Genomic DNA, 27412 nt, shown 5'->3' with positions numbered 1-27412 from the left:
AGCCCCGCTCACACCTCTCTGTGCCCTGGGTCAGTGTTTGCACTGACAAACTTGGGTTCTGCTCGTTTTAGTCCAGGTGCTTTCCCTGGGTGGAGTCTGGCTTGGCTTGGTTGGGGATTGAGGGCCTAGAGGGGTGGCCGGCGTGCAGGGTCCGGAGGTGGGCGCGCGCAGGACCGGGGAGCTGCGTCCCCGCGGGAAGGGGGGTGCTGCGCAGGGCCTGTCCCCCCTGTGGCGGCAGGTTGTTTCTGTGTCGGGGGAGAGCAGGGTTCCTGGGAGAGCTGGTGCCTCCCCGGGTGCCGTCACCTGTGACAGAGCGCAGGCAGGCTTTCGAGAACGGAGCCCCGGCCGTGCGTCTGAAACCGGGCGGGCGCTGCTCTGGGCTCGCGCAGTTGAGGCCTTTGCAGCGTCGCCTGTGTGTGGCGCAGACGGCATCACAGTGGCCGCCCAGAGCTCGCCGGTCTCTCGGAGGCTTTTATTGTCGCGTCTGGGAATTGCTGTTGCGAAACGGTTGGAGCCTTTGTTGAGGAGGAAGCGGCCTGACAGCGTCCCTGGGATCTGCCCTGCGAGCTGGGGGCCTGGGAAGGGCGAGAGGAAGTGGCGGCGGTCGTGGTGCGGGTGGGCCCCAGAATCTGCTCAGCTCAGCAGGTTTCTGCCGTGGCTCAGCGGGGGGGCGGCTGGTGCCGCTTTCGGGGCGACTGGCCTGGGTGTCTGCCTCGCTGTGTGGAGCCGGCCTCCACGGGCGCCTCGACCCGGAGGTTCAGCCCCGGACGATAGAGTCGTCCGTGTGAGCTTGGCCTCGGGCCAGGACGAGGTCTCCATGGCCCGAGCTGGTTGGGGGAGCACGACCCCCAGGCTTGGCCCCGGGTCCTGGGACTGGCTCCGCGCCCCACTTCTTGAGGAGGGGGACGGAGCCCACATCCTAGTTCCCGAGAAATGCTGGCGGTTGTGGTTGGGAGCTGCTGTCCCAAGGGACATACTTGGGATAGTTTGTTTCTTCCCAAACCGGACTCCCCGGGCTGTGGCCGTGGGGGTGGCAGCCCACGCCGTGGAGGCTCCTCTGTCCTCCAGGCACGCTGACATGCGGAAGCGTGTTTCTAGAGAATTCCGCCTGTGTCCTGGGACTGTGGCCGCCCCCAGGGAGGCCCGTGGCTACCCCAGCCCAGGATTGCCCAGCCACACGGCCTCAGCACAGCCCAGAAAGTCCCTGGAACCCGCTGCCGGCCCGCCCGTGGGAGGGGAGGCCCGGGGGTCACGCTGGGCACGGGAGAGGGAGACATTGTGTCGGAGCCCGAAGTGCCTCCCTCACTTAGCACGGACAGAAGGACAGAACGCTTCCTGGTTTTGTTGGGAGAACAGCTTTCCCCATTGTGACCCAGAAAGACGCCCCGGAGCCGCCGTGGGGCCGTCAGCTGACTTCCTTCTCCATCCTGGTGGTCTGGGAGGGAGCCTGAGCTCTGCTAATTGAATTGGGCTCTTGGCTGCACATTCCCTGAAGCAGAGGCTGAGCCGGGCTGTGGAGCCCGCCTCCCGAGCCCGCCGCTGCTTGTCTGTCAGGCCCCTCCGTCAGCGCTGGGGCTCGGAGCTGGGCTGGGAAAGGCCGGGTGGGGGGGCCGTGTGGACCCAGGCGCAGGGGTCACCCAGCCCTGGACAGGGCAGCTGGCACCAGGTCTGCAGTGCTCCCCGGCACAGTGGCCTCGCCCTCCGCAGGGTCAGGAGCTTGGCAGGGACGCGCGTTCGCTCCCGCCCCGGAGAGCCCTCCCGCAGTGCTGTTGGTCCCCGGCGGTCAGGGCGCCTTCCTGGCCGGGGCTGCTGGGTCTCCGCACGAGTGTGGGGATGGGGCAGCTGACAGCCAAGGGCCGGGGGCTAGACGGGCCCCAGCCCCTGCGAAAGCGAACAGGAAACCCTCCCTCCTTCACTGACCAAACAGTTAGTGACCGGGCTCAGAAAGCGTTCCTGATCTCGGTTCGAGTCTGAAAGTGACACACGTTCTTGGGAAAAGTTGAGAAAAACTGGAGGGCGCTCTTCCTTCCTCCGGAGGGCCGAGGCCGCGGCCGCCTGATACCATGTGCACGTGGGGAGGCTGCTCGGGGGTTTTAATGACGCTACAAACTTCGCCAACTTGAGAGAAGAGAAGTTGTCTCACTTAAAACGTCGCCCTCGAAGGGCAGCACCTCAGTGGGCGCGGGCGGCATTAGCTGCTTCTCTGCAGCCAGCTCTTCGCTCCGGGCCGCCTGCTCCGCCTGCTGCGCGCTCACGGGGTCTCCCGTTTAGAAGCGGCCGCTGGGCTTTGCTAAGTGCTTGGCGGGGCTGGCGGGGCTGGCGGGGCTGGCGGGGCTGGCGGGGCTGGCGGGGCTGGCGGGGCCTGACCCTGTGCTCTTCCCCAGGAGCAGGCGCAACTCTACCTGCGGTCGGGCGCCGTGTCCCCCGCCACCTTCCAGCAGCCCGGTCGGCAGGTGAAGCTGTGGGTGAGGATGGTGACCCCGCTGATTAAGAACTTCTTCTGAGGACACAGGTGATGCCTCCCGTGCGGCCCCCCATCCCCCCCCCACCCCCGTGCAGCCCCGGGTCACTGGGGGCAGGTGGTCCCTCGGCCCCAGCGGGTCTGTTCACTGGTCACGTGAGTGTGAGTCGGGGCGTGGACGGTCACAGTGTGTGCAGGGCCCGATGCTGAATGAGAGCCCTTCCCCTCTGCCAGGTGCCCCTCCACCGAGTCCCAGGGCCGGCCGTGCGGGGTCAGTGTCACGGGGGCGAGGGCCCGTGTCCCCTCCTGGGAGCCGTGCACGTGGGTTAGAGGCAGGAGGAGTGGGAGAGGATGCCCTCTGCCCGGGGAGGTTCCGGCTCGCAGCCCTGGCAGCCGTGGCTCTCCAGGCAAGACCGCCCGGCAAGATCGCGGGAGCCAGACCTCGGGGCTGTGGCCCGTCTCCCTGGCACTCCTGTGCCGTGCGCCTGCGGAGGCGCGGGGGGTGGTCTCCGCACGGCAGCTGGTGACGGGGCCGGCAGTGGTGGGAGTTGTCCAGGCGCCAGGGGGCCGGGCAGGGTGCGGCTGCCACTAGAGGTAGGGACCCTCACCCCAGCTGGCCCACCTGTCCTGGCCACACCAGGTTGGGGGGGAACGTTGGGACCTTTGGTTGTGGGGGAGGGGGAGGGAGGGGGAGTCGGAGATGAGGGAGGCTGTGGCCGGCGTTTTTAGCACCGAGCTCTGTGTTTACAGCATGGGTTCCCCTGCGTCCCCTGGATTAGAGAACCCCACCCCCACCCCCACCCCCCCACCCCCCCCACCCCCACCCCCACCCCCCCCCTTGGACCAGTGTGGTGCCTGATGAACACATCAGCAGGAACTCCTGGTGTCACCAGATGCCAGAAGGTGTTTGCCATCCCGGCCGCCTTGCCGGTGTTTTTATTTGAGTGAAGTCTTTTGCTGCCTTTGGCTGAGGTCCAGACGAGGCCCACGCCCTGTGATTGGGGACCTGGCCTCTGAGTCTCCTCTAACCTGTGGGTTCCTTAATTTTTTACCCTGAAACCTTTTACTGGGCTCACCGTGTCCTCCTCCTCCGGGCCCTGGGCATTTGTAAAAGCCCTGTCTCTCCCCCGCGTCTTCGGGCACAGACCGCAGACCTGCTGCTGAGCCTGCACCCGCCAGGGGCTGGGATGGCACCGAGTCGGCCTCCCGGGGACGGGACGAGGTTGGGTTCTGTCTGCACGTAGCCTGGCCGGCTTCACGGCTCCCTCCCAAGGATTGGCGGCTCTGCCACCCCCTCCACAGGCCCCGGCGGCTCCAGTGCGGGGCGGCTGGTGGCAGACCAAGGGCATCGCGCCCCCAGGGCCCGGCCGCCTGAGGGCTGGAGGCTGGGAGGCGGCCACTGCCTGGGGCTGCAGCGCCTCAGTCAGCTGTTTGCCTCCCAACTCGTTATTAAGTTGTGCTGTGGACGAGGAGACCGGAAGCCAAAAGAATGTGCCGGGCCGGGTTGTTTGGGGAGAGGCTCTCGGTAAACAGCACTCACATTCCTGTAGGTTCTGTGGGACCGGAGCAATCACGGCTGCCCGCTGGCCACCCCGCCTGTCCTCCCTGCGGCCTGTGCTCCCCACGCCACTTGTCTCTGCTAATTACCTTCCGGACAGCCCGGCTGCTCCCGACCTCGGCTCCCCGCTCCCCGCTCAGCCAGGCCCCCCGCTCAGCCAGGGCAGGGCCAGGCGCTGAGATGCACGGCAGGTTCACCGTCCTGCTCTCCTGTCGCCGACTGTCCCGGGGGAAGGTCTCCCCGGGGGAAGGTCTCCCCGGGGGAAGGTCTCGGAAGTTTGAGGAGAACGCAGGCAGCCCCCAGTGTGTAGTGGGAACAATCACTATTTCAGGCCCTGGAGGCACTTGGACAGCCTTCCCGCAGCGTGGGGTGCAGTGATCGGAGATTCAGGGGGAGTGGCCTGGTGGCCACGGCCGTTCCTCTCCTCCTGTCCCTCACGCCTGATGGAAGGGCCGCAGCGACCCCTGCCGGCCAGCACAGGTGGTTGCTGGGCACCTGGGCTCCTTGGCCCAGACCCCTGCCTTCCTGGCTGCAGCCCGCCCTCTAAGCTCCCCCTCTTCCTGGCCCCGCCGGGCCCCCGGCTTTGAGTTAGGCTGTGGGGCAGACACCAGGCGTGCAGGACGGGACAGAGATGAGGAAGACGGAGTCGCTGCCCGCTGTGGGGCTCTGTGTGGGAGCCTGTGAGCCCCCAGGACACATGGCTAAGCTGGTCCCGAGTCCATGCTCAGCCCGGGCAGACCTGGGCTGTCGGTGGGGACGCGCTTCAGCTGCGTGGAGCTGGCACCTGCGTGTGGAGGGGCGTCGCCATAACCGAGGAGGGTTCTCCCCCTGGAGAAGCGGGCAGATGATGCTTAGGCGGCTGTGGAGGTGGCAGCTCCTGTTTATGGGGCACACCTGTCCCCTCGCTGGGTCCTGACCCTCCCTCCAGGCTGCCGGTGGGAAGAACTTAACTGGCCTTCCCGGGAAGTCACCGTGGGATTTGGTTCCTGGGACACTTGCCCCGGCTGCTGGGGCTCCAGCCCTGTGTCCACGCCTGTGCCAGGCCCCGTGGTCACCAGTGTGGAGCTGACGGCCGGCCCAGGGGACAGGCAGGCACAGCTCAGTAACTCAGTGGTTTTAATGCAACCCACACCCCCTCCCCCCCCGCCCTCACTGTCCGGCTGGTCAGGTGCGCACGCGCTCACGGGCCCTGAGCGTGTTGACAGACAGCGGCCTTCAGTTCCTGTAAGTCCGTGCTAGTCCCAGGGCGATGGCGGTCAGGCCTGGCCGGGGAGTGGCTAGACCTGCAGGAGCAGCGCCACGGCCGCCAGCACCCACTTGGACGCCTTCTCTTTGGTCTTCAGGTTGAAGGTCCAGACGTAGGTGGGGCCGCGCATGCGTGTTTTGTACACGGGACACTCATAGATGTTCTTGGTCTCCATGCGGTCCACAGGGATGGCCTTGATGAAGATGACCGGCATGGCCGGTGTCAGCTCCTTCAGCCGTGCCTCGGCGATGACCCCGGTCTGCGTGTCCCAGCGAGCGCCTGCGGGGCAGTGCTGCCGTGAGCCCGGGAGGGCCCGAGGGAGAGCCCGGCCGGCTGGCTCCGCCCCAGCGCACCGGCCGGGCCAGGGCAGGGGCACGGGAATCGCCGAAGATGGAGTCGTGAGCGGGACACGTCGGGGCTTGGGTGACTGCCCGCACCCCACAGTGCACCGGGCCCAGCTCGCTCCACCCGTTCACGTCAGGATGCTCCAGAGCTGCCTCCGCAGGTGGCCATTGCTCTGCCCGCCCGCCCCCGCGCCCCCCACCCCACATCCGCCTGGACTGCTGCCTCCATCCAGGCTGCTGGTGTTCCCTCCCTGTTGCGTGATGTTCTTTCCCATCTGTGACCCCAGAATAAACGTGGAGATGGCTGCTGAGCTGGTCTGTGGTGATGTGGGAACGGGGCCTGCCTGGCCCCCAGGGGGGGGAGATGTCCCCCGCGGAGTGGCTCAGGCCTGTGTGGTGGCGTAGGGGCTGGCCCGGGGGTCTCCCCTCCTGCTGCGCATCCTGGCCCCTCGGGCAGCCGGCGCCAGGCTCCCGGGAGATGGACAGCCAGGCCCCCTTCCCTTGAAACCTGTGCCCGGGGAGCGGTGGGGTGGGGTGGGGGAGGGCGCTCTGGCCGAGGGGGCTCTGGACCCTTCCCTCACCTGTCAGCTGCCCTGTCCTGGGCCCGGCCCCAGCCTGAAGGGCTGAGCCCCCACCTGCCACAGGTGCTCAGGCCGAGGGCCAGCCTGCCGGTGGCCACTTGGGCCTGTTTCTGTCCCCTTGGGCCCCTGTCTGAGTCTGTTCCCAGGCCCGTCACTGTCCCCCAGCTCCGTGTGCCCCCACAGCGCGCACAGCCCTTGCCCGCTGGGCCCTGGGCGGCGCCCTCCTACCTTCCATGAAGAGCCCGTACACGTAGGAGCCCTCCCGTGGGGGGGCGGTCATGTCCTCGCGGTTCTTCTTGGTCACCTCCACCGAGAGGCACATCTTGTCCAGCGGCCACTCGTTCTTCCTGGCCATGGACTGCATGATGGCCGTGAGGAAGGACTGCGGGTTGAAGAAGCCGGCCAGCCACACAGTGGTGGGCAGGGCGAAGTCCGTGGTCCAGGCCTCCAGCTCCTGCGAGGAGAGGGGGCCTCAGCCGAGCGCCAGGGCCTCACGGCAAATGGGGCAGCCGCTCTGCCCGTGCCGCCGCGCTCCCGTCGCCCCGTCTTAGTGAGGGTGGGGCAGCAGGGCCCCGGAGGGAGAGGTGGGGGCCCCGCAGAGGCTTGGCTGCCGCGGGGGCTGGAGCTCCCTCTGCCCAGGAGACAGCTGTTCTGCTTCCCCGGGAGGAAGGGCCTGCGTGGTCGGCGGCTGTGGGCGTGGGCACGCCCTCCTGACCCTGCTCTGACCAAGGCCAGGCCAGCGGGGCCCGCAGGCCTTGGGGACACGCCCCCTTGCAGCACGCTCCCGCGGGCTCTGGGCAGGGGGGGGTGCACTGAGGCCGGGGACCCCACCCTCACCCTGATGCGGAGCAGCAGGTCCGTGTACCAGGCCGCCAGGCCCATCATGGATGGGTAGGCCCGGGCCATCCACGTTTCGGGCACGGTGTCGTAGAAGAGCGCCGTGGACAGGTCCTCCATGTCCGATGTGATGGTGAGTTCCCCCTGAGGGACGGACGGACAGACAGACATACGGGGGCTGGGGCCCGGCTGGGCCACGTGGTGCAGCGCAGACCTGGCCAGTCACGGGCCTTGCTCTCGCCAAGGCGGAGAGCCCCGCCCATGAGTGTCGTGGGAACATGGTTTCCCACGGGGTCTGGGCCACCGGGTGCTTCTGCAGAGCCCGTGGGGCCACGTCGTGCCTCCTGCCGGCAACAGTCAGGATGCCCTCCAGGGCCTCTTCTGGACGCCCACAGCTCCCGACCAGGGAATTTGGGGCCAGCGCCAGGGGCCCGAGGCCCCTTGGCCTGTGGTGGGTGGTTTCTTTGCAGTTGTGGTGAGTCAGCCTGCGGGGGCCAGCCCGGTTCCCGCGTCACGTCCGGGCCCAGCTGACCCGTCGGGGGCCAGCCCGGTTCCCGCGTCACGTCCGGGCCCAGCTGATCCGTCTTCCTTTACCTTCAGCCCCAAGTTGAGCTCCTTGAGCGAGCGGCGCATCTCGTTGGTCAGGATGTTCATGCGCTCGCACTCCTGGAAGGCCACCACCACGTAGGGCGTCTTCTCGGCCGCCTTCGCCATGATCTCGGCCATGTTGAACGTCTCCGGGATCTTCTCCAGGATCTCGTCCAGCACGGCCTTCACCTGGGAGTCAGCCCACAGGTGTCACCGTGCCCGCCCCTGCCGCCCCCAGGGTCAGGTCTCGGGTATCGGGGCCAGAGCCTGCCCCCCCGTTCCCCCGTTCCCACCCCTGCGTCCGGGAGCTAGGCACACGGCGTGGCCAGAGCACAGCAGCACACGTGGCGAAGGAGGGTGTCGCGGCCCGGTGGCAAGGCCTGTGGCTGTGGTCAGGGAGCCTCCGGCCACCCTGCCTGGTACCTGCAGCCAGGCCCCTGCATCCTCCTCCGTGGTGTCACCGAGGGTCGGGGGTCACTGAGGGTCGGGGGGTCACTGAGGGTCGGGGGGTCACCGAGCGTCGGGGTGTGTGGTTGCTGACAGGTTCTGAGGGGCTCTGCCAATCGGGGTGCACTTCGTGAGCCCGGGTTCTGGGCCCTGCCCTGTCGCTGGGTGGTTGTGCGTCAGGCACCCACCTTCTCCTCGCGGGACACCCCGGTGCCGGCGCCCGATTCCGCCTCTTTGGGCTGCATCTCCAGTACCGTGCGGAACAGCTTCTCCGAGGTGACCGTCAGGAAGCCGATCTCTGCATTGGGGTGCAGGCCGTACAGGTAGGGGCTCTCGGGGGGCAGGTTCTCGTTGATATATTCGTGGTAACCCTGAGACGGGGGCGCGGGTGGGGTCAGCAGGGACCTTCTTACCAGAATGTTCTGCCCACACCCCGCCCTCTGCGCACCCCCACTGCTGCCCTAGCCCCCTCCCAGGTGCCCCTCTTTGTCCCCCTGTCCCCCCGTCCCCCATCTGGTTCCCTGCTCCTGGCTCGGTTCCTGACATTCCTCCCGTGACGAGCTCTCACCAGGCAGTCGGCCAGGATGCACTGACCCGTCCCGTGCGTCCCCCCGGGAAAGCTCCTCACCTTGTAGTCCAGGTTGGGGGGGATGTGGAAGCCGGGGGCCAGCTGGATCTCGCCCTCCAGCATCTCGGCCCGGATGTACTCCACCAGGTAGGTCTTGCACAGCCGGCGGTCCCAGTCGTCCGTGATGTGGCCGCCGTACATGATCTCCCCGAACAGGTAGCGGAGGTCGTCCCAGGGCACCTGGGGAGGAGGCCGGCAGTGAGGGCGCTGCCCCGTCTGCGTGGAGAGAGGCCGGCTCCCCACGCGGTAGCCCCTTCCTCGCCCACTCCTCCGATGGCCCACACTCGGGGCATCGTGGGGCCCAGCGGCCCTCCCTCCGCGTCCACGGAGCAGAGCGGAGCGGTTTCGTTCTGCCCGGGGGGGTGTTGACTCTCGGCCCCGTGCGTCCTTGTGGCCCTGGCGTCCATCCCTTGGGTCTCACGTGGATCTTCCCTCGGGTCCCACCGAGGTGCGGTCTGCACGTCCTGCCTGGCGCTCCGTTCCCAGCAGTCTCTGCGGCACAGCCAGCTCAGAGCCGGTGGCACCCGCCCTCCCCAGGGCTCAGGGCTCGGGGAGCAAAACCCGGGCAGGTGTGACTCAGCGGACATGCCTGTCCTGTCCGGGTCCCGCAGTCCAGCCAAGGGAACGATGGGCCTGCCCGCCGGCTGCTGGGGGGGCACCGCTCCTTGGCTGCCATCCCAGTGCCCAGTGCCCTCACCCTCTCCAACAGGTGTCGTGGAGCCGCGACTGGCAGCCACGCCATACCTAGCCGCCCCACGTAAGAAGTTCGTTCCAAAGCATCAGCTTAGAAGTTAAGGTTTTACATTCTTTTGTCCCTTTGTTTCAAGCTTTTGAAATCCAGGGTGCATTTTAGCTCCTTCGGGACTCGCTGGGCGCACTGTGCTGGTGGGGCTGGCGGCCGCCACATGCTGGGCAGTGTGGGTATGGGACCTCACAGCGCACGCCCGCCACCGCGCCTGCACGCACACAGCGTGTCCCTGAGCACCGGCTCCTGTGGGCGAGGTGGGCGTCCGTGTAGGTAGCCTCACGCGTCCGGCCTGAAGCCGCTGCTCACCAAGTCCGGTCAGGTCAAGTCCCCGAATAGGAGCGCGCTGACCCATCCGTCTAATTTGGCCTCGTGTATCTATAGTCGGAATGGGAATGTTCCCGGCTCGGTCACCTTGGGTGTGTGCTGAGCGGCAGCTTCCGCATTTCACGCATTTGCCCCTCCGCCTCCGTGCCCCCCCTCCCCGGGACGCCCGGGGACGGTCCTTCCCCTCTGGGCCGGGCGGTGACCCTACACCTGCCGATGGAATTCCCAATGGAATTCCCGATGGAATTCCCGGCATGCCTGTGGGTTGGTGGCCAGGCCTTCCCGGGAGGCGGCGTCATGTCTGGAGGACTGCGGGCCGTGCCTCCCTGGAGCTTGGCCGGCGCCTGCCCTTGCCCCCTCCTCCCCCACCGCCCTGGCGTGTGGGCACCGCCGGGTCCACGTGTGTGCAGGTGGGGGAGTGTCTGCGTGACCGGCAGGACGCTTCCTCCCACACGAGGAAGTGACAGCCACGGAAAATCCCTCCCGTCTCTGTGCGGCGGTTTGGCGTGTGCGTCCCCCGATCCCGTCTCAGGTCACGTGGCCGCCCTGGCCCCCCCAGAATGTCTGCAGCCGTGGGGCCACCGCGTGGGGCTCTGCCCGGGCCCTCCTGCCTTCCCCAGGGAACCAAGCAACAAACAACATTTCGGCTGACTGGGCTGGTGGCCCTGTGGGGGCTGCCTGGGCCAGGGGTGGGGGTCCTCTCCAGGGCCACAGGGGTGTCTGACATCATAGGTCATCAGAGGTCAGCCCTGGACAGGCCGCCCCGGGGAGCGGACCTGTGCTCACCTGCCCCTGCCCTCACCTGAGGCTCCCCCGCACCCCCCCACCCCCCTGCACAGCTTCTTACAATAGGGCACCTCCCACCTTTCCTCATGGAGCCCTTAATGCTTGGAGGCCTGGGGGGGTCGGCCAGCGCCGGGCAGAGCTGGGCTTCCCCCAGGCCCCTGGCACCAGCTCCCTGCCGACGATGCTGGCTCTGCCCGCCCGCGTCGCCCCCTTGCCCGCAGCCGAGCGCTGCTCTTACTGCCCGTCCTCTGAGGAGCTGAGGAGGGGACAGCCTCTGCCTCCTCCCAGGACCCCGATGGCAGGGGCAGGGTGAGCGCCAGGCCTCCTGGGAGTCGGCCAAGCGAGGTGGGTGGTGGCCGGGCCATGGGGGTCTCTACACAGGCCACTGGGCCGCCCGTGGGGGACAGGCCCCTCACTGCCGGCTCGGTCCCCACGTGGGGTCACGCCTCAGGCCATGTGAGGCTCCAGGTCTGCAGATGGGCCTGCTGGGCCCTCAGGGCCAGGCCGTTCCCGGAGGCGTCTGGCTTTGTCCAGTCGTCCTACACCCTCGGTTTCCGGTAGGAACCCCAGGAAGCGTCCCCTCCCTCCCGCTCCCCCTGGGCTCCATCTCCATCCTTGCCCACACTGGCTCAGGCCGCCCAAAGGGGCTGGGGTTTCTGGGGGGATCCCTGCTCGGGTGCCGGACACCTGACCCCGTGGAGCGTGACAGCAAGCAGAGGCTGACACCAGCAGGCGGCGGCCGAGGACCACCTGCCGGTCATTGCCTCGGGCGGGCGGGCTCGAGGCGGCCCTGGAGTCAGACCCGCCCGGCTGTGGCTCTGACCAAGAGGAGGAGGGGGGCGGGCTGAGCCGCCACCAGGCCCCCACCTTGGCGTTGGCCTCCAGGTAGTTGTACAGCACGTTGATGGAGATGGTGAGGTCCCCGTTGTTGAAGGGGTACGACCTGTTCCAGCCCTGGGCCCCGAACTTGCGCCTCTCGGCCACCACGGCGTGGAAGTAGCAGAGGGCGAACAGGATGCACTTGAACTCCATCTCCTTGGTGCACATCTCCAGGGTGTCCTGCAGGGGGCGCACCCGCCACGTCAGGGTGTCCTTTTAGGAATGCAGTGACTGCAGTGCGAGGTGTGTGTGTGAGCGTGTCTCTGCATGTGCGTGCACGGGTGCTTGTGCAGGGGTTTGCACGTGCATTTGTACATCTCTGCAGGAGTGCACGTGAGCGTGTGCACACGTGTGTTCATGCATACATGTGCATGTGTGTGCGTGTGTGTGTAGCCGATGGTATGGATGGAGAGCAGCAGAGCGGAGCATCCTCAGAGCTCAAGTCTGGCCTCTGCAGGCCCAGCGAGCAGCTCCACATGCTCGGGGCCCCCGGCTCCACGTGCTCGGGGGCCCCAGCCCCATGTGCTCGGGGCCCCCGGGCGGTGCAGACGGGCCGGGCCTGGGCGCGGGCACAGGGGGAGCCCACCTGGGTGAAGAGGTCCAGGGCCTTGTGCAGGTTGGCGTGCATGCCCGTGGGCGGCTCGTTGGTGATCTTGATGGCGTTCTCCAGGATGCCCTGGGGGATGATGTGGGAGTCGGGGCTGGGTGCGGGCTCGGCGCTGATGAACACGCGGTAGTCCTCGTGGCTGCCGATGCTGTACCGCTCCAGCTTCTTGTCCAGGGTGCTCAGCCACCGGGCCACCAGGTGGATGTTCTGCAGCCAAGACCCGTGTTAGCGCCCGCATACACTCCTCCCTGCTCTGGGCCCACGGGGACGGGTCGCTCGGCTGTGCCCTGGCCGGTGTTGCTCAGTGGTTAGAGCACCGGCCCTCGAACTGAGGGTTGCCGGTTCGATTCCGGTCAAGGGCACATACCTCGGTTGCAGGCTCGATCCCCAGCCTGGTCGGGGCGTGAGCAGGAGGCAACCGGCCGATGTCTCTCTCCATTGAGGTGTTCTCTGTCTCTCCCCTTCTCTCCCACCCTCTAAAAGTCAGTGAAAAAATATCCTCGGCTGAGGGTGAACAACAGTGACCAGGCCAGGCCCCGAGGGTCGAGTCAGCCTCACTGGGGCAGCGGGGGGCAGCGGGACGGCAGAATAAGGAGGGGCTGGGAGGCTGCAGGACCCAGGATGGGGGGCGGGGCTGCTGGGGTTCGGGGGTGTGAGCTGGGGTTCACCTAGGACGTGATGCGCAGCCTCCTGGGGGGAGGAGGGCGCTCTGTCACTCTGTTTCATGTTCTGAGTAGGATCTCCTCCGGGGTCTCAGCCTGGAGCCCGTGTCTCCCTCACCACTGAAGGGCCCACGCTGTCCCCTGAGCCCCGTCGCCTCACGCCACCCGCTGGCCTGGGCAGAGCTGAACTCGGTGTGGGTGCCTCCCACCGTGAACCCCACGACCCGCTGTCTCCCAGGCCCCCCAGGGGGGTGCCCGCACCCCGAGGCAGCTCCACACCTGCAGAATGACCCAGTGCCCCTTCTCCGCAGCCACGTCCAGGGCGTCCTCAGCCACTACCTCCTGCCCCTGCCCCAGCGACACGTTGTGGAGTTTCCCATTGTCGATGGTGAACCCCACCTTTTTCCCTGAAGGAAAGAGAAACGGAAAAGCTTGGGGGGGCAACCGAGTGACACAGGGCGGCTCTGGGACCCACTGCTGGGGATTCCACCTGCTCCCGCACGCGTTTTTATTGTGGTAAACACCCGTCATGCAAAGTTACCGCTTTACACACCATCTTAACGTGTAAGACTCCAACACGTGCACAGCGCTGTGCACCTTCTCTGGTTTCAGAACATTCTCGTCAGCCCAGGAGCAAACCCACCTGTTAGACAGTCACTCCCCTCCTCACCCCTCCAGCCCCCGTAGCCCCCCATCTGCGTGCTATCTGGATGGGCCAGCCCTGGATGTGTCGGAGAACGGGAATCACGCAATAGGGGCCTCTGGCTGCTCCCCCTCGGCACCGTGGCCCAGGTTCACCGCGGGGCAGATGCCTGGCTCCGCTCCCGTTTCGGGGCCGAGCAGTACCCCCCGAGCATCACCCGCCCGATCTGCCTTCACCCGCGGGTGGGCGTTCGGGTGCATCTGCCTCTCGGCTGCGGGAGGGAGTGAGCGTCTGTGCAAAGCGCTGTTCTCAACACGCGTCTCAGTTCCTTTGGGGTCTGTGCCGGCGTAGAGTTGCTGGGTCACATGTGGGTCTGTGGGTCACGTGTAGGTCTGTGGGCCATGTGTAGGTCTGTGGGTCACGTGTAGGTCTGTGGGCCATGTGTAGGTCTGTGGGTCACGTGTAGGTCTGTGGGCCACGTGTAGGTCTGTGGGCCATGTGTAGGTCTGTGGGTCACGTGTAGGTCTGTGGGCCACGTGTAGGTAGGTCTGTGGGCCATGTGTAGGTCTGTGGGTCACGTGTAGGTCTGTGGGCCACGTGTAGGTAGGTCTGTGGGCCACGCGTAGGTAGGTCTGTGGGCCACGCGTAGGTAGGTCTGTGGGCCACGTGTAGGTAGGTCTGTGGGCCACATGTAGGTATGTGGGTCACGTGTAGGTCTGTGGGCCACGTGTAGGTAGGTCTGTGGGCCATGTGTAGGTCTGTGGGTCACGTGTAGGTAGGTCTGTGGGTCATGTGTAGGTCTGTGGGCCACGTGTAGGTAGGTCTGTGGGCCACGTGTAGGTCTGTGGGCCACGTGTAGGTAGGTCATGTGTAGGTCTGTGGGCCACGTGTAGGTCTGTGGGCCACGTGTAGGTAGGTCTGTGGGCCACGCGTAGGTAGGTCTGTGGGCCACGTGTAGGTAGGTCTGTGGGACACATGTTGGTCTGTGGGCCACGTGTAGGTAGGTCTGTGGGCCACATGTAGGTATGTGGGTCACGTGTAGGTCTGTGGGCCACGTGTAGGTAGGTCTGTGGGCCATGTGTAGGTCTGTGGGTCACGTGTAGGTAGGTCTGTGGGTCATGTGTAGGTCTGTGGGCCACGTGTAGGTAGGTCTGTGGGCCACGTGTAGGTCTGTGGGCCACGTGTAGGTAGGTCATGTGTAGGTCTGTGGGCCACGTGTAGGTCTGTGGGCCACGTGTAGGTAGGTCTGTGGGCCACGCGTAGGTAGGTCTGTGGGCCACGTGTAGGTAGGTCTGTGGGACACATGTTGGTCTGTGGGCCACGTGTAGGTAGGTCTGTGGGCCATGTGTAGGTCTGTGGGTCACGTGTAGGTCTGTGGGCCACGTGTAGGTAGGTCTGTGGGACACATGTAGGTCTGTGGGCCACGTGTAGGTAGGTCTGTGGGCCATGTGTAGGTCTGTGGGTCACGTGTAGGTAGGTCTGTGGGTCATGTGTAGGTCTGTGGGTCACGTGTAGGTAGGTCTGTGGGCCACGCGTAGGTAGGTCTGTGGGCCACGTGTAGGTAGGTCTGTGGGCCACATGTAGGTATGTGGGTCACATGTAGGTCTGTGGGCCACGTGTAGGTAGGTCTGTGGGCCATGTGTAGGTCTGTGGGTCATGTGTAGGTAGGTCTGTGGGTCATGTGTAGGTCTGTGGGCCACGTGTAGGTAGGTCTGTGGGCCACGTGTAGGTCTGTGGGTCACGTGTAGGTAGGTCTGTGGGCCTCGTGTAGGTCTGTGGGCCACGTGTAGGTAGGTCTATGGGCCACGTGTAGGTCTGTGGGCCACGTGTAGGTCTGTGGGTCACATGTGTAGGTCTGTGGGTCACATGTGTAGTTCTGTGGGCCTCGTGTAGGTCTGTGGGCCACGTGTGTAGTTCTGTGGGTCACGTGTAGGTCTGTGGGTCACATGTGTAGTTCTGTGGGCCTCGTGTAGGTCTGTGGGCCACGTGTGTAGTTCTGTGGGTCACGTGTAGGTCTGTGGGTCACATGTGTAGGTCTGTGGGCCTCGTGTAGGTCTGTGGGCCACGTGTGTAGTTCTGTGGGTCACGTGTAGTTGTGTGTGCGTCTCCCTGAGGAACGCCACGCTGTCGCACAGCAGCCACACCGTCTCACATTCCAGTGCTGCCGTCTCCGTGTCTCTGACACGGAATAACCATCTGACGGTGGCAGGGTCACGCCATGGGTTTCATTCGGCCTCCGGTGACAGGCCGGGCCGCCGCACTCACCCAGGGCCTCCACGTCCTTCAGGGGGTCGACGCCCGGGGAGAGGATGAAGAAGATGGGGGTGGAGGGGCTGCTCTCCTCGTAGGACTTGGAGAACTCGACGCTCCGGCCCTCCACGAACTTGCTGCCCATCTTCTCCTCCACGAAGTTCCTGAGGGAGGCGGCCGTCAGCGGGCGCTGGAGGCTGTCTCCCCGCGACTCTAAGCAGAGCGCCTGCTTCCCTCGGGCGGGGAGGGTGGGGGGGCGCTCCCTGCCCGGGCTGTGTCTGCTCTGGGCGCCCCTGGCCCCGTCGCCCCGAGAAATGGCAGGCCCACGGGGGAGGGGGAGAGGCCCGGGAGCCAATAGGCCGCGGCGGCAGATTTCCCACTGGGCGGGGTGGGGTGGTGGGGGGGGCTCGAGTCCACAGGAATCGTTTGGCCAATCAGAGCCTTTCTCTGCAAAGGGGCCACGATGGCCCTCGGGGGTGGCCGCCGCGGACGGTGGTCCCGGGTGCGGGCGCCAAGCCTCGCTTTCCCCCCCCACGACACCCGAGGGCTCCTCTGTGGCCACGGAGGTCATGCCTCCCACGCCTCTCCCTTCACCGCAGAGCTCACGGGGTGGGGTCTGCCTCTGCGTCACAACCCGGGCACCCTCCTCGCCCAGGTGAGCGGAGGCCCAGGGTCCCGCCCGCCACCTCTGGGACCCCGCCGCCGGGGCGGATCCCCAACACAGGCCGAGCCCTCGGCGCCACGCCCGGCGCTCACCTGACGGCGTAGGTCATGCGGTCGGGCCGCATGCACCTCACCATGCACAGCTTCTGCAGTGACGACTTGTTCTTCCACTCCTTGGGGAAGATCTCCTTCTCCGGCGCCTCCGACTCCACCAGCTTCTTCCAGCGCTTGGCGGAGCCCTCGATGTCGTTGTCCAGGTTCTTGAACTCGTCCATCTCCGAGAGGGCCTGCGGACAGACGGCCTGCTGCTCCCGTCCTCCGCGCCCGCCCGCCCGCCGCGGGGAGCCGGGACACAGCGGGGCCGCAGAGGGGCCTCGGATCGGTTCGCGACTCCGGCCGCTTCTCGGGGACCTGGACGAGGGGCGCCTGTCTCATCCCCGGGGTGACCTTCCTCAGGCGGTTTAGGAAGAGACACCGAGGGCCTGAGCAGGCGCCCAGGATCTGAGGATCTGAGGGGCCTGACACTTTGCGTTTTCCTGGAAACGGGAGGCGGGAGAGCCAAGCGGGGCCGCCGGGGCCGGGGCCAGGGAACGCCGAGCACCGTGTTCACGCCCGACCGCTCACCTTGATGCCGCCCCACCCCTGGTTCTGCAGGAAGTCCACGGGCGACACCACCCCGGCCTTGAACGGGAACCGCAGGAGGAAGTCCAGCTCCACCGGGTTCAGCTCCTTCTTCATGGACAAGACCTGCGGGCGGGGGCACCGCTCAGCCGCCACGGGCGGGGGCACCGCTCAGTCGCCACGGGAGGGGGGGGCACCGCTCAGCCGCCACGGGCGGGGGCACCGCTCAGCCGCCACGGGCGGGGGCACCGCTCAGCCGCCACGGGCGGGGGCACCGCTCAGCCGCCACGGGAGGGGGGGCACCGCTCAGCCGCCACGGGCGGGGGCACCGCTCAGCCACCACGGGAGGGGGCACCGCTCAGCCGCCACGGGGGGGGAGGGGCGGGGGCACCGCTCAGCCGCCACGGGGGGGGAGGGGCGGGGGCACCGCTCAGCCGCCACGGGGGGGGAGGGGCGGGGGCACCGCTCAGCCGCCGCGGGCAGGAGGCGTGAGGAGCCGCCGTGCCTGCAGGCCACGCTGCCCTGCCCCTCGGGTTGGAGAACTTGGGCTTCACCGTGTTTTAATCTTTATTTATTTATTTATAAATCGATTTTTTATTGATTTCAGAGAGGAAGGAAGAGGGAGGATCGAGCCTGCAACCTGGGCATGTGCCCTGACCTGGAATGGAACTGGGACCTCCTGGTTCGTAGGTCAGTGCTCCACCACTGAGCCACCCGGCTTTTTGATTGTGGTGAGACAATGGCTAATTATTTTGCATCTACAATCTGGTAAGATTTATTTTTATATCCTAAAAAAAATCAAATAGCCCTAGCCGGTGTGGCTCAGTGGATAGAGCGTCGGCCTGCGGACTCAAGGGTCCCAGGTTCGATTCCGGTCAAGGGCATGTACCTTGGTGGCGGGCATATCCCCAGTGGGGGGTGTGCAGGAGGCAGCTGATTGATGTCTCTCTCTCATTGATGTTTCTGACTCTCTCTCCCTCTCCCTTCCTCTCTGTAAAAAATCAATAAAATATATTTTAAAAAAAGAAAAGAAAAGAAATAAAAAGAAAACGGGTGAAAACGCACACGACATAAAACGTGCCATTTTAACCGTTACTGCTCCGCGGCATTGGCACGTCCGCGTGGCTGCACGCGCGCCCCCGTCTAGGCCCAGACCTCACCCCAAAGGGACCCTCCCGCCCACCAGCCGCCGGGCCGCGGGCGTCACCTGGAAGGTGACCTGGGCCAGGAAGATGAGCTTGTCGCGCTCGAAGAGCCCGCGGGCCGTGTACACGTAGACCGAGTAGGTGATCTCGTCCGTCAGGTTCATCACCCGCTGGCGCACCTCCTCGGCGGGCGCCGTCCGCTGGATGGCCTTCTCGAAGACCACGTTGAAGGCCTGGGGAGGGGGTGGTGAGCTCCCTGCCCCGTCGCCCCCCCCCCCCCCCCGCCGCCCGAGGGTGCCCCAGGCCGCAGCCGGGCAGCGCACCTTGAGGGAGAACTGGTAGATGGGGCTGATCTTGTTGAGGTCGTTGAGGATGAAGTACAGCAGCGACGCCCGCTCGGCCGCCGGCCGGTAGTTCTCCCGCGCCTCGTTGATCTTGACTTCCGTGATCTTCGCCTCCTGCACCTGAAGCCAGACGGGGGGGCCGGAGTGAGCCCAGCGGGGGGACAGCACGGCGAGCGGGGGCCTGCCCCGAGCCCTGGCTCCCTCGGAAGCCGTCCTGGGGGCTCTTGGTGCTGAGGGGCCTGGGCCCCGTCAGGCCAGCTGCCCGGGCGGGCCCGGCTCACCTTCTCCTCAATCTCGCTGGCCGTGTGCTTGGTGGTCTCCAGGTTCTCCACCAGCGCCGTGTCGCCCAGGAAGTTGCCCGAGGCGGCCGACAGGCGGGCCAGCAGCGAGTCCTCCAGCTCCTTGAGGACGATCTTGAACTCGTTCTGGGACTTGGTGAGGTTCGCCTGCAGGAGGGCAGAGCCCGGGCAGGGAAGCCGGCCGTGGGCATGGTCCCACCGCACCGCCCAGCCCTGGGGCCTCCAAGGCGAGGCCAGGGCCCTGCCAGCCGGGGCCTGGGGCTGGGACAAGAGAAGGGGGGGGAGGGGCCCTGAACGGAAGCCGGGGGCGGGGAGCCCCGAGCAGCGCGGCGCCTGCTGGCCCCTGCGGCTGTGGGTCATCGGCCACCATGTGGAAGGCCCTGGGACCGTGGGAGGCGTGGGCCTGGGTCCCCTCTGAGCCCAGTGTGTGGCCAACGCAGCATCAGGGCATGGCGGGCACACAGGGCGTGGCTGGCACACAGGGCATGGCGGGCACACAGGGCGTGGCGGGCACACAGGGCAGCCAGGCGGGCACACGGGCGGGCAGCCAGGCCAGGCCCACGGGGCAGCGGGTGGCACTCTAGGCCGTGGGCACCACTGTGACTCTGTCTTTGACGGAGCTACGGGAGTGGCAGCCGGGAGAAGGGATGTGGTACGAGGCACCTTCCCAGGGGGGCCCAGAGCCAGGGAGCCTCCCGGCGGGGGGGGGGGGGTGTGGGGGCGTCCCTCCTCCAGCCGCCCGCCATCCCGTGACTGACGCCGCTGCACCTTCAGCTGCTCCAGGTCCGGGCGCTCTTTGGCCACCACGGCGGCCAGCAGCTGGTCCTCCAGGCCGTCCCGGGTGACCAGGAAGTTGATGAGGGTGCACTGGGCCTGCATCTCCGGCTTGTAGTGGGGGTTGAAGTACTTGGTGTGCAGGATGAGGCGGAACTGCGGGTGGTACTCCACCTCCTTGTCGCCGATCTTGATGAACCTGGCAGCCGGCGGGAGGGGTTGGGGGCTCCCGGTGGTGATGCCACCCTAGCCCGGCGGCCGTCCCCACCCAGCTGCCCGTGGTCCCGCCGCGGGGCCCTGGGAAGGGACTGCGCCTCCCCCGTGCAGCCCTCCTGTCTGCCCTGCTCTGTCCCCGGCGGGTTGTTCTGATCTCCACGGTGGCGTTTACTCAACAGGTCAGATCCCCGAGCCGCCACGGAAATGCTCGGGCTGCACCCCAAAGCCCTGGCATCAGAAAGACACCGGCGTCCCGACTGGAGCCCACGCCTTCTGGAAGCTCCGGGGCCGAGCCACGCCGGCCAGCCTTCCGTGGGGGCCGCTTCTCTTGGGCTCCCCGCTTGGCTCCCCGTTCTCTGGTGAGCTGACCTTTTGGGGGCCTCACGCCCCCCCCCGGGCGGTGGTACCCCCGCCAGGCCCTTCGCAGAGGCCAGGCCTGCGCTTACAGGCTGTTCGCACCAACTCCGGCTTTCCAGGGTTCATGTTGATTTCACTCCTTTCTGCGCGGAAGGTGGAGAGGCCCAGCCCACCCACGCCCCGAGAAACGCCGCGGGGTCCCCACACGAGGGAAGGCCCTCGCCGCCTGCTGCAGCCTGGACGCGCCCTGGACGCATGGGCCCAGGGAGAGAAGCCAGGCACCAGGCACAGAAAGGCCCCAGAGGGAGCCACTGAGGCGTGGCCAGGGCGGCCAGTCGTGGACACGGATAGTGGGAGTGGGGGGCCGGGCCCGAGGGGGCGGGGCTTCCTCTGGGCCGTGGAAATGTTCCAGGAGTAGGTGGAGGTGGTAGCCACACGACACCGGGGACGTACTCAGCGCCCAATGAACTGGACACGTTAAAATATTCCCTTGACCGTGTCCAGGGCGGACTTCACCTGAATTTCTAAAGTCAAGTAGGTTCCAGATTTGCAAAATGTGTGGGAACGGAGCGCACGTGGCTGTGAGGACGCCCCCCACCCACCCCCGCCCCCCTCCGCCCCCCGCAGGCCGCCGTGGGCAAAACGGGTTGTTCCCGATGGGATGTGGCCCACATTCCCCTCTCCCCTCTGAGCGGGGATCTCCCACATCTGGCGGCGTTTTGGGGGGACCCCTGCTGCCTGCCTGGAGTTCCCTGCACTGTTCTCAGCACACTGAGGGGCTCACGGGGGTCAGACTGCGGAGGGGGACCCCGAAACTCACTTTCCCTTTTTAATCGTGTTCCTGCCCAGGAGCGGGTCCAGCACGGGGTCCACGGTCTCGCCGATGTTCTCGATGAGCAAGGTGTCCCCCTCGGAGATGGCATGCTCGATGATGTCCAGGTAGCTGCGGGCACGGGCGGACTGAGCGCCGGGCCAGGACGGCACGTGGCCCAGGAGGCACCGCAGCACCACCAAGGAGCCAGCAGCACACGCCCGACCGTCCTTCCCGGGGCTCAGCTCCTGCCCATCACCCCGGGGGAAACGGGGCCCCGACGCCGTGGGCCATGGAGGCAAACGCTGCCCACTGGCCCTCCCCGGCACCCCCTGGCCCTCCTCGGCCCTCCCCGGCACCCCCTGGCCCTCCTCGGCCCTCCCCGGCACCCCCTGGCCCTCCTCGGCCCTCCCCGGCACCCCCTGGCCCTCCCCGGCACCCCCTGGCCCTCCTCGGCCCTCCCCGGCACCCCCTGGCCCTCCTCGGCCCTCCCCGGCACCCCCTGGCCCTCCTCGGCCCTCCCTGGCACCCCCTGGCCCTCCCCGGCACCCCCCGGCCCTCCCCGGCCCTCCCGGCACCCCCCTGGCCCTCCCCGACACCCCCCGGCCCTCCCCGGCACCCCCCGGCCCTCCCCGGCCCTCCCTGGCACTCCTGGCGGCATGCCGGCGCCTTTGTGACGGCCACGGCGCCTCCGCAGCCACGAGGACATGCCGCACAAGAGGAGACAAGCAGCTGCGGCCTCCAGGCCGGCAAGTGGCCGGGCCGAGCCCAGGCGCGCCCTCCCTGCAGGAGCCGCCGGTAACGGGGGGCTGGAGCCCCGAGTTTCAGTCTTTACTCTTGGAGCTGTGCCCAGGGCCAGATGTTAAAAAAATCCGCCCGTGGGCCAGTATTTGTGCTGGAAGATCAGGCCGCAGGGTTAATGAGCACCAGCGGCCTAAGGTGGGCCCGCCCCCACCTCCATCCCTCACGTGGGTGCAGCGGGCACCCCTTCTGCCCCAGGCAGAGCCCCTCAGCGGCGGGCACCCCTTCTGCCCCAGGCAGAGCCCCTCAGCGGCGGGCACCCCTTCTGCCCCAGGCGGACCCCCCCGGGAGCGGCGGGCACCCCTTCTGCCCCAGGCAGAGCCCCTCAGCGGCGGGCACCCCTTCTGCCCCAGGCGGACCCCCCTCAGTGGCGGGCACCTCTTCTGCCCCAGGCGGATGGCCTTCAGCTCGCTGCCGAACTTGTTCTTGATCCACTTGATGCCCTGCAGCTGGGCGTCCACGATGAGGGGCCAGCGCTCCGTGTTGCACAGGATGGTGGCGTTCTCCGTGGACATGCGGTCGCTGGGGAGCCCCTGGTTGTTCCACGTGGCCACATCCGCGTCGTCGGTCAGCAGGCTCAAGGGGTCCAGGCCCTCCGTGATGGGGATGGGGACCTGCCGGGAGGGGCAGCCTCAGTGCCTCGGGAGACCCCGTCCACGTCACGGGGGCTCTGCCGTTAGCCGGCGGACGCGGCCACCTGGCAGGACGTCAGCGCTGGCCACGCGGGGCCACCGTCGGACCCGAATGGCCGGAGCCTCGGTCTCGGGGTCGGAGGGGAGGCCGGGGGCTGCCTGCCCTGTGGGCACCTCCCGAGTGTCCCGGCCGCGGCCCACCTTTAACTTGTTGATGTAGGGGACCCAGAACTTCTCCATCAGCTCGTTGCGGTACTTCTTGGTGAAGTAGCCCACGTAGGAGATGAAGGCCGAGAGGAGCAGCACGTCCCCGCACAGCGTGACCCCCTGGGACTTGTAGCTCTGCACCGACTCCGCCCAGCGCACGTTCTCCGATGCCAGGCCGCCCACCAGCCTGCAGGCACCGAGGCCCGTGGGTCAGCGAGGGAGTGCGACTGGGTGAACGACATTCGGAGGAGAGGAGCGAGGCAGGGCGCCCACCGCCCCGACCGCGACCCCCACCTCGCGCGTCCGTACCTGGCTCAGCGCTTCCGGGGAGAATGCTGTGGGGGTTCTGGGGGTGAGTGCTTCAGGGGAGCACACCAGTGCTTCTGGCCTCCCAGGCCCTCTGCGTGTTGCCACGGTGACGCCGATGCCGTGACGCCTCCCCCATGTGCAGGGGCCGCCCCTGGACACGCTCAGCCCCCCCCTCTGGCTGGCGGGAAGCTGCGGGCTCCCTCTCCGGGGGGGTAAGGGGTGGGGTCGGGGGGCAGGCTACCTGTTGGCCAGCGAGATCACCCGGTTGGTGGCGTCGGCCTCCTGCTGGCACTTGATTTTCTCAGCCGTGGCTTTCTCAAAGGCCGACGTCAGGTTGCTCAGGTTGGCGTTGAGTTCCTGGGAAACGAGCCGGAGGGCCCCGAGGTGGGCGGGGGGGAGGGGGAGGGCCCCGAGTAGGCGGGCCCCGAGGTGGGTGGAGGGGGAGGGCCCCGAGGTGGGCGGGCGGAGGGGGAGGGCCCCGAGGCGGGGGGGAGGGCCCCGAGGTGGGCGGGCGGTGGGGGAGGGTCCCGAGTAGGCGGGCGGAGGGGGAGGGTTCCGAGGCAGGGGGGGGGGAGGGAAGGGCCCCGAGTAGGTGGGCGGGGGGGGAGGGCCCCGAGGTGGGCGGGCGGAGGGGGAGGGCCTCGAGGCGGGCGGGGAGCAGGGCTGCCCCACAGGCTGACGCGGAGCGGCCTCCCGGTGGGACAGGGGTCTCACGCTGCTGGACAAGCCCCCACAGTGGCGTGGCCACCCCTTTCCCACAGAGCCACGGAGGGCGCCGGCCTTGGCGAGGGGCGGCCGCGCAGGCGCTCACGGCGATCTTGTTCTTGATGCGCGACAGCTTGTCCTGGGCCTCGGCCAGCTCGGCGTTGGCCTCCTCCAGCGCCTGCCGCTTGGGCGCCACGTCGCAGTACACCTCGTAGAAGCGCACGATGTTGATGCACCAGGAGCACAGCCCCGCGGCCGCCGTGGACTTGGAGCGGATGAACTCGGGGTCGAAGGTCGGGTTGCCCTGGTAGGGCCTGGAGAGGGAAGGGGGGCGCTGGCCTGGGCCCCCGGCCTCCTCCCACCTGAGCCCCGCGGACCACAAGGGCTACAGTGAGAGCCAAATTAAAAAAACTGTTTTGTGTCTTAACAATTACGGGAAGGACAAGTGAACCCCAGGGTGCTGGCCTCCGGCGTAAGCTTCGGAGTGGGAAGGAGCCCGGGGGCAGTGGTTGAAGGTGCCCCACCCCCTCCCTTCCCGGCTGTCACACCGCTGGTCTGGCCTGGGGTCACCGGGGTGCCGGTGGTGGCTCCTCAGCCAGGGCCCAGCGGACCCAGGGGCCCCCCGGCAGCCACATGAGACGTGAACGGGGCCTGGGGTGCTCACACGTGGAGGCCTCGTGAGGGCTGCCGCATGGGATGATGGGTAAGACCGGGAGGCCCCCCTGCGCCCCTCCAGCGACCCCCTCCCCCCCCCGCCCCGCAGCACTGCCAGCAGCTGAGTGTGTCCCTCCTGATGGGGCAGCCAGATGTGCCCAGGCCGCCTCCCCGCCCTGCAGCCCGGGGCCCGGGCCCGCCCTTGGCGAGCGGGAGGAGATCCTGGGACCTCCCGACGCTGCCTGGACGGGGCTGCCTGGACGGGGCTCCCACGGGCCCGAGGGCCGCGCCCCGGGCGGCCGACTCACTTGAAGGCTTTGAGGCAGGCCTCGGGGATGTGCTCCTTGTCGAACTTCTTGAGGGCGTCGAGGAACGCGTCCACCTTGCCCATCATGATCTTCGCCGCCTTCCAGCTCTTGTCCTTGGGGATCTTGCCGCCGGGCGCCGTCAGGATCATCACAGCGGCCGTGACGTTGACCACGGCGTCCGGCGGGGACCCGAAGGACTTCAGCTCCGTCAGGTTGTTCTGCAAACAGCAGGCAGGGCCGACCTGGGAGGGGCCTGGAGGACCGGGACAGCCCCAGGGAGCCCGCCGGCGGGAGCCACCCCAGGGTGACGGCCGCGGCCTCTCCCCCACCCCCTCCATCCGGGTCCTGCTCCTCCTCCTCCTCTCACCTTGTTCAGCGTGTCCAGAGCCTCCTGCGCGGCCAGCAGGGCCGGCTCCGCCTTGGCCAGGTCGGTTTCACAAGCCTTTTGCTTCTCAGTGACGTTCTGGAAGGAAGCGGAGAGGAAAGAGCGATGCGGTGGACTGTCTGGGCGGCGTGCAGGGGCGCCTGGGCAGCGGTGGTCACCGTGTGGGATCGGCCTTGCTCCCCCGGCCTCCTTGGTCCGCCCCTCAGCACTCAGGCTGCTGTGAGCCTGCCACGCAGACGCAGGCTCGGGATGGAGCTGTTCTTCCAGGCCGGGAGGGAACCTGGGGCCAGCGGACCCCCTGGAGTGAGGCCTGATTGTCTCCGGGAACATTTCAGAGGTACAGCTCGTTCTCCCTTCCAGAAAGAATTTGTGCCGTCATGCGTGCCTCATTCATTCATTCACATGTGTATTCATTCATTCATTCATTCATTCACACACACTCTCATTCACGTATGCATCATAGCCCTTTGAGTCAGAGAGAGCCCCTCAGCGCCTTAGGGTGCAGACAGTCCCAAGATGCTTGGTGTCTATCACAAGAAACGGCACACACACCAGGCCAGCCTGGCTCAGTGGCTGAGCATCGACCTAGGAACCAGGAGGTCACAGTTCAGTTCCCGGTCAGGGCCCAGGCCCGGGTTGTGGGCTCCGTCCCCAGTGTGGGGGCCGGAAGGAGGCAGCCGATCAACAACTCTCTCTCATCACTGATGTTTCCATCGCTCCCTCTCCCTTCCTCTCTGAATCAATAAAAATGTATTTATAAAAAAAAAAAAACAGCCTCTGCCTGGGAAGAGACAGTGGTGGGGAGATGGAGGAACAGGGTTTCCTTCCTGGACACCAAGGGCATGGAGAGTCGCAGTATGTCACTGCAAGGTCTGCCCTAGACAGGGAACCAGCCCTAACCCTAACCCTAACCCTAACCCTAACCAGCCCTAACCCTAACCATAGACAGAGAACTAGCCCTAACCCTAACCCTATCCTTATCCCTAACCCTAACCCTAACCATAGACAGAGAACTAGCAGCCCTAACCCTAACCCTATCCTTATCCCTAACCCTAACCCTAACCATAGACAGAGAACTAGCAGCCCTAACCCTAACCCTAACCACCCCTAACCCTAACCCTAACCCTAACCAGTCCTAACCCTAACCCTAACCAGCCCTAACCCTAACCATAGACAGAGAACCAGCCCTAACCCTAACCATAGACAGAGAACCAGCCCTAACCCTAACCCTATCCTTATCCCTAACCCTAACCCTAACCATAGACAGAGAACTAGCAGCCCTAACCCTAATCCTAACCCTAACCAGCCCTAACCCTAACCATAGACAGAGAACCAGCCCTAACCCTAACCAGCCCTAACCCTAACCATAGACAGAGAACTAGCCCTAACCCTAACCCTAACCCTAACCAGCCCTAACCCTAACCATAGACAGAGAACTAGCCCTAACCCTAACCCTAACCCTAACCCTAACCAGCCCTAACCCTAACCATAGACAGAGAACTAGCCCTAACCCTAACCCTAACCCTAACCAGCCCTAACCCTAACCATAGACAGAGAACCAGCCCTAACCCTAACCAGCCCTAACCCTAACCATAGACAGAGAACCAGCCCTAACCCTAACCATAGACAGAGAACCAGCCCTAACCCTAACCAGCCCTAACCCTAACCATAGACAGAGAACTAGCCCTAACCCTAACCCTAACCAGCCCTAACCCTAACCATAGACAGAGAACCAGCCCTAACCCTAACCAGCCCTAACCCTAACCATAGACAGAGAACTAGCCCTAACCCTAACCCTAACCAGCCCTAACCCTAACCCTAACCCTAACCAGCCCTAACCCTAACCATAGACAGAGAACTAGCCCTAACCCTAACCCTAACCCTAACCAGCCCTAACCCTAACCATAGACAGAGAACTAGCCCTAACCCTAACCCTAACCCTGACCCTGACCCTGTCCTAAGCAGGACCCTAACCCTGACCCTGACCCTGACCCTGACCTCCTGGAGAATCCGGTTCTGCACCTGCTTTAGGGACAAGTGGGGCACGAGGAAGGGAACGGGCACAGCGGGCACCGACCTAGCCGGCTGTGCTGGCAGCTCCCAGGCCTTCTTCCTGGAGCCCCGGGGGGGGTGTTTGGATGCGGGGGCTGGAGAGGGGTGGGCGCCCGGCATTGGGCCGCGGGTCACAGAGCTCGGCCTGCTGGGTGGGGTCCCAGCTCGGCGCGGAGCCTGCCTGTGTCACTTGCTAGTTGGGCGTCCTCAGCATGTGGCTGACCGCACGGAGCTTCAGGTTCCTCATCTGCCTAAGGGGGCGCCTCCTCTGAGGAGACGCAGACACTCCCGGGGACGCCCCCTTTTTAAAATATATTTTATTGGTTTCAGAGAGGAAGGGAGAGGGAGAGAGAAACAGCCATGATGAGAGCGATCATTGATCGGCTGCTTCCTGCACGCCCCACACTGCAACTGAGGCACGTGCCTTTGACCGGAATCGAACCCGAGGCCCTTCAGTCCGCAGGCTGATGCTCTATCCCCTGAGCAACACCAGCTCGGGCTCGGGGACCCCCCCTAACTCAAACCCTGGCGCAGACGCGT

General features: G+C 66.4%; 2 protein-coding genes across 8 annotated transcripts in view; one reads left to right on the top strand and one right to left on the bottom strand.

Moving 5' to 3' along the window:
• The window catches only part of PGS1 (phosphatidylglycerophosphate synthase 1), a 42589-nt gene extending 21704 nt beyond the window's left edge, over positions 1–20885 (top strand). For 3 of the 7 annotated variants that reach the window (XR_013961084.1, XM_080677890.1, XM_080677889.1), the window contains exons 9-10: positions 2385–2512; positions 5452–5919. Coding sequence is in view for 3 of the 7 variants with exons in the window: in XM_080677890.1 (XP_080534016.1) it covers positions 2385–2504 (120 nt within the window). In the remaining 4 variants the exon portion in view is untranslated. Of the gene's footprint in view, positions 1–2384; positions 2513–5451; positions 5920–19830; positions 20011–20857 lie in introns of those variants that run through there. The other 4 variants (XR_013961083.1, XR_013961085.1, XM_080677891.1 and 1 more) reach the window with 4 other exon arrangements.
• DNAH17 (dynein axonemal heavy chain 17) overlaps positions 4802–27412 on the bottom strand; it is a gene marked incomplete at its 5' end in the record, with an annotated part of 69563 nt that continues 46952 nt past the window's right edge. Inside the window, 23 exon segments of the mRNA XM_080680868.1 lie at positions 4802–5544; positions 6419–6644; positions 7028–7171; positions 7622–7804; positions 8251–8433; positions 8691–8870; positions 11416–11607; positions 12014–12241; positions 12976–13103; positions 15605–15753; positions 16346–16539; positions 16877–16999; positions 18081–18251; positions 18342–18482; positions 18644–18808; positions 19430–19634; positions 20829–20951; positions 21999–22234; positions 22454–22646; positions 23010–23125; positions 23580–23787; positions 24436–24653; positions 24803–24898. Coding sequence (XP_080536994.1) covers positions 5297–5544; positions 6419–6644; positions 7028–7171; positions 7622–7804; positions 8251–8433; positions 8691–8870; positions 11416–11607; positions 12014–12241; positions 12976–13103; positions 15605–15753; positions 16346–16539; positions 16877–16999; positions 18081–18251; positions 18342–18482; positions 18644–18808; positions 19430–19634; positions 20829–20951; positions 21999–22234; positions 22454–22646; positions 23010–23125; positions 23580–23787; positions 24436–24653; positions 24803–24898 — 4050 coding nt within the window. The 3' untranslated portion in view covers positions 4802–5296.

Source organism: Plecotus auritus (genome assembly GCF_963455305.1).
Source record: "Plecotus auritus genome assembly, chromosome: 7".
Classification (NCBI taxonomy): Eukaryota; Metazoa; Chordata; class Mammalia; order Chiroptera; family Vespertilionidae; genus Plecotus; species Plecotus auritus.
This window is presented reverse-complemented; position numbering and strand designations above follow the sequence as displayed.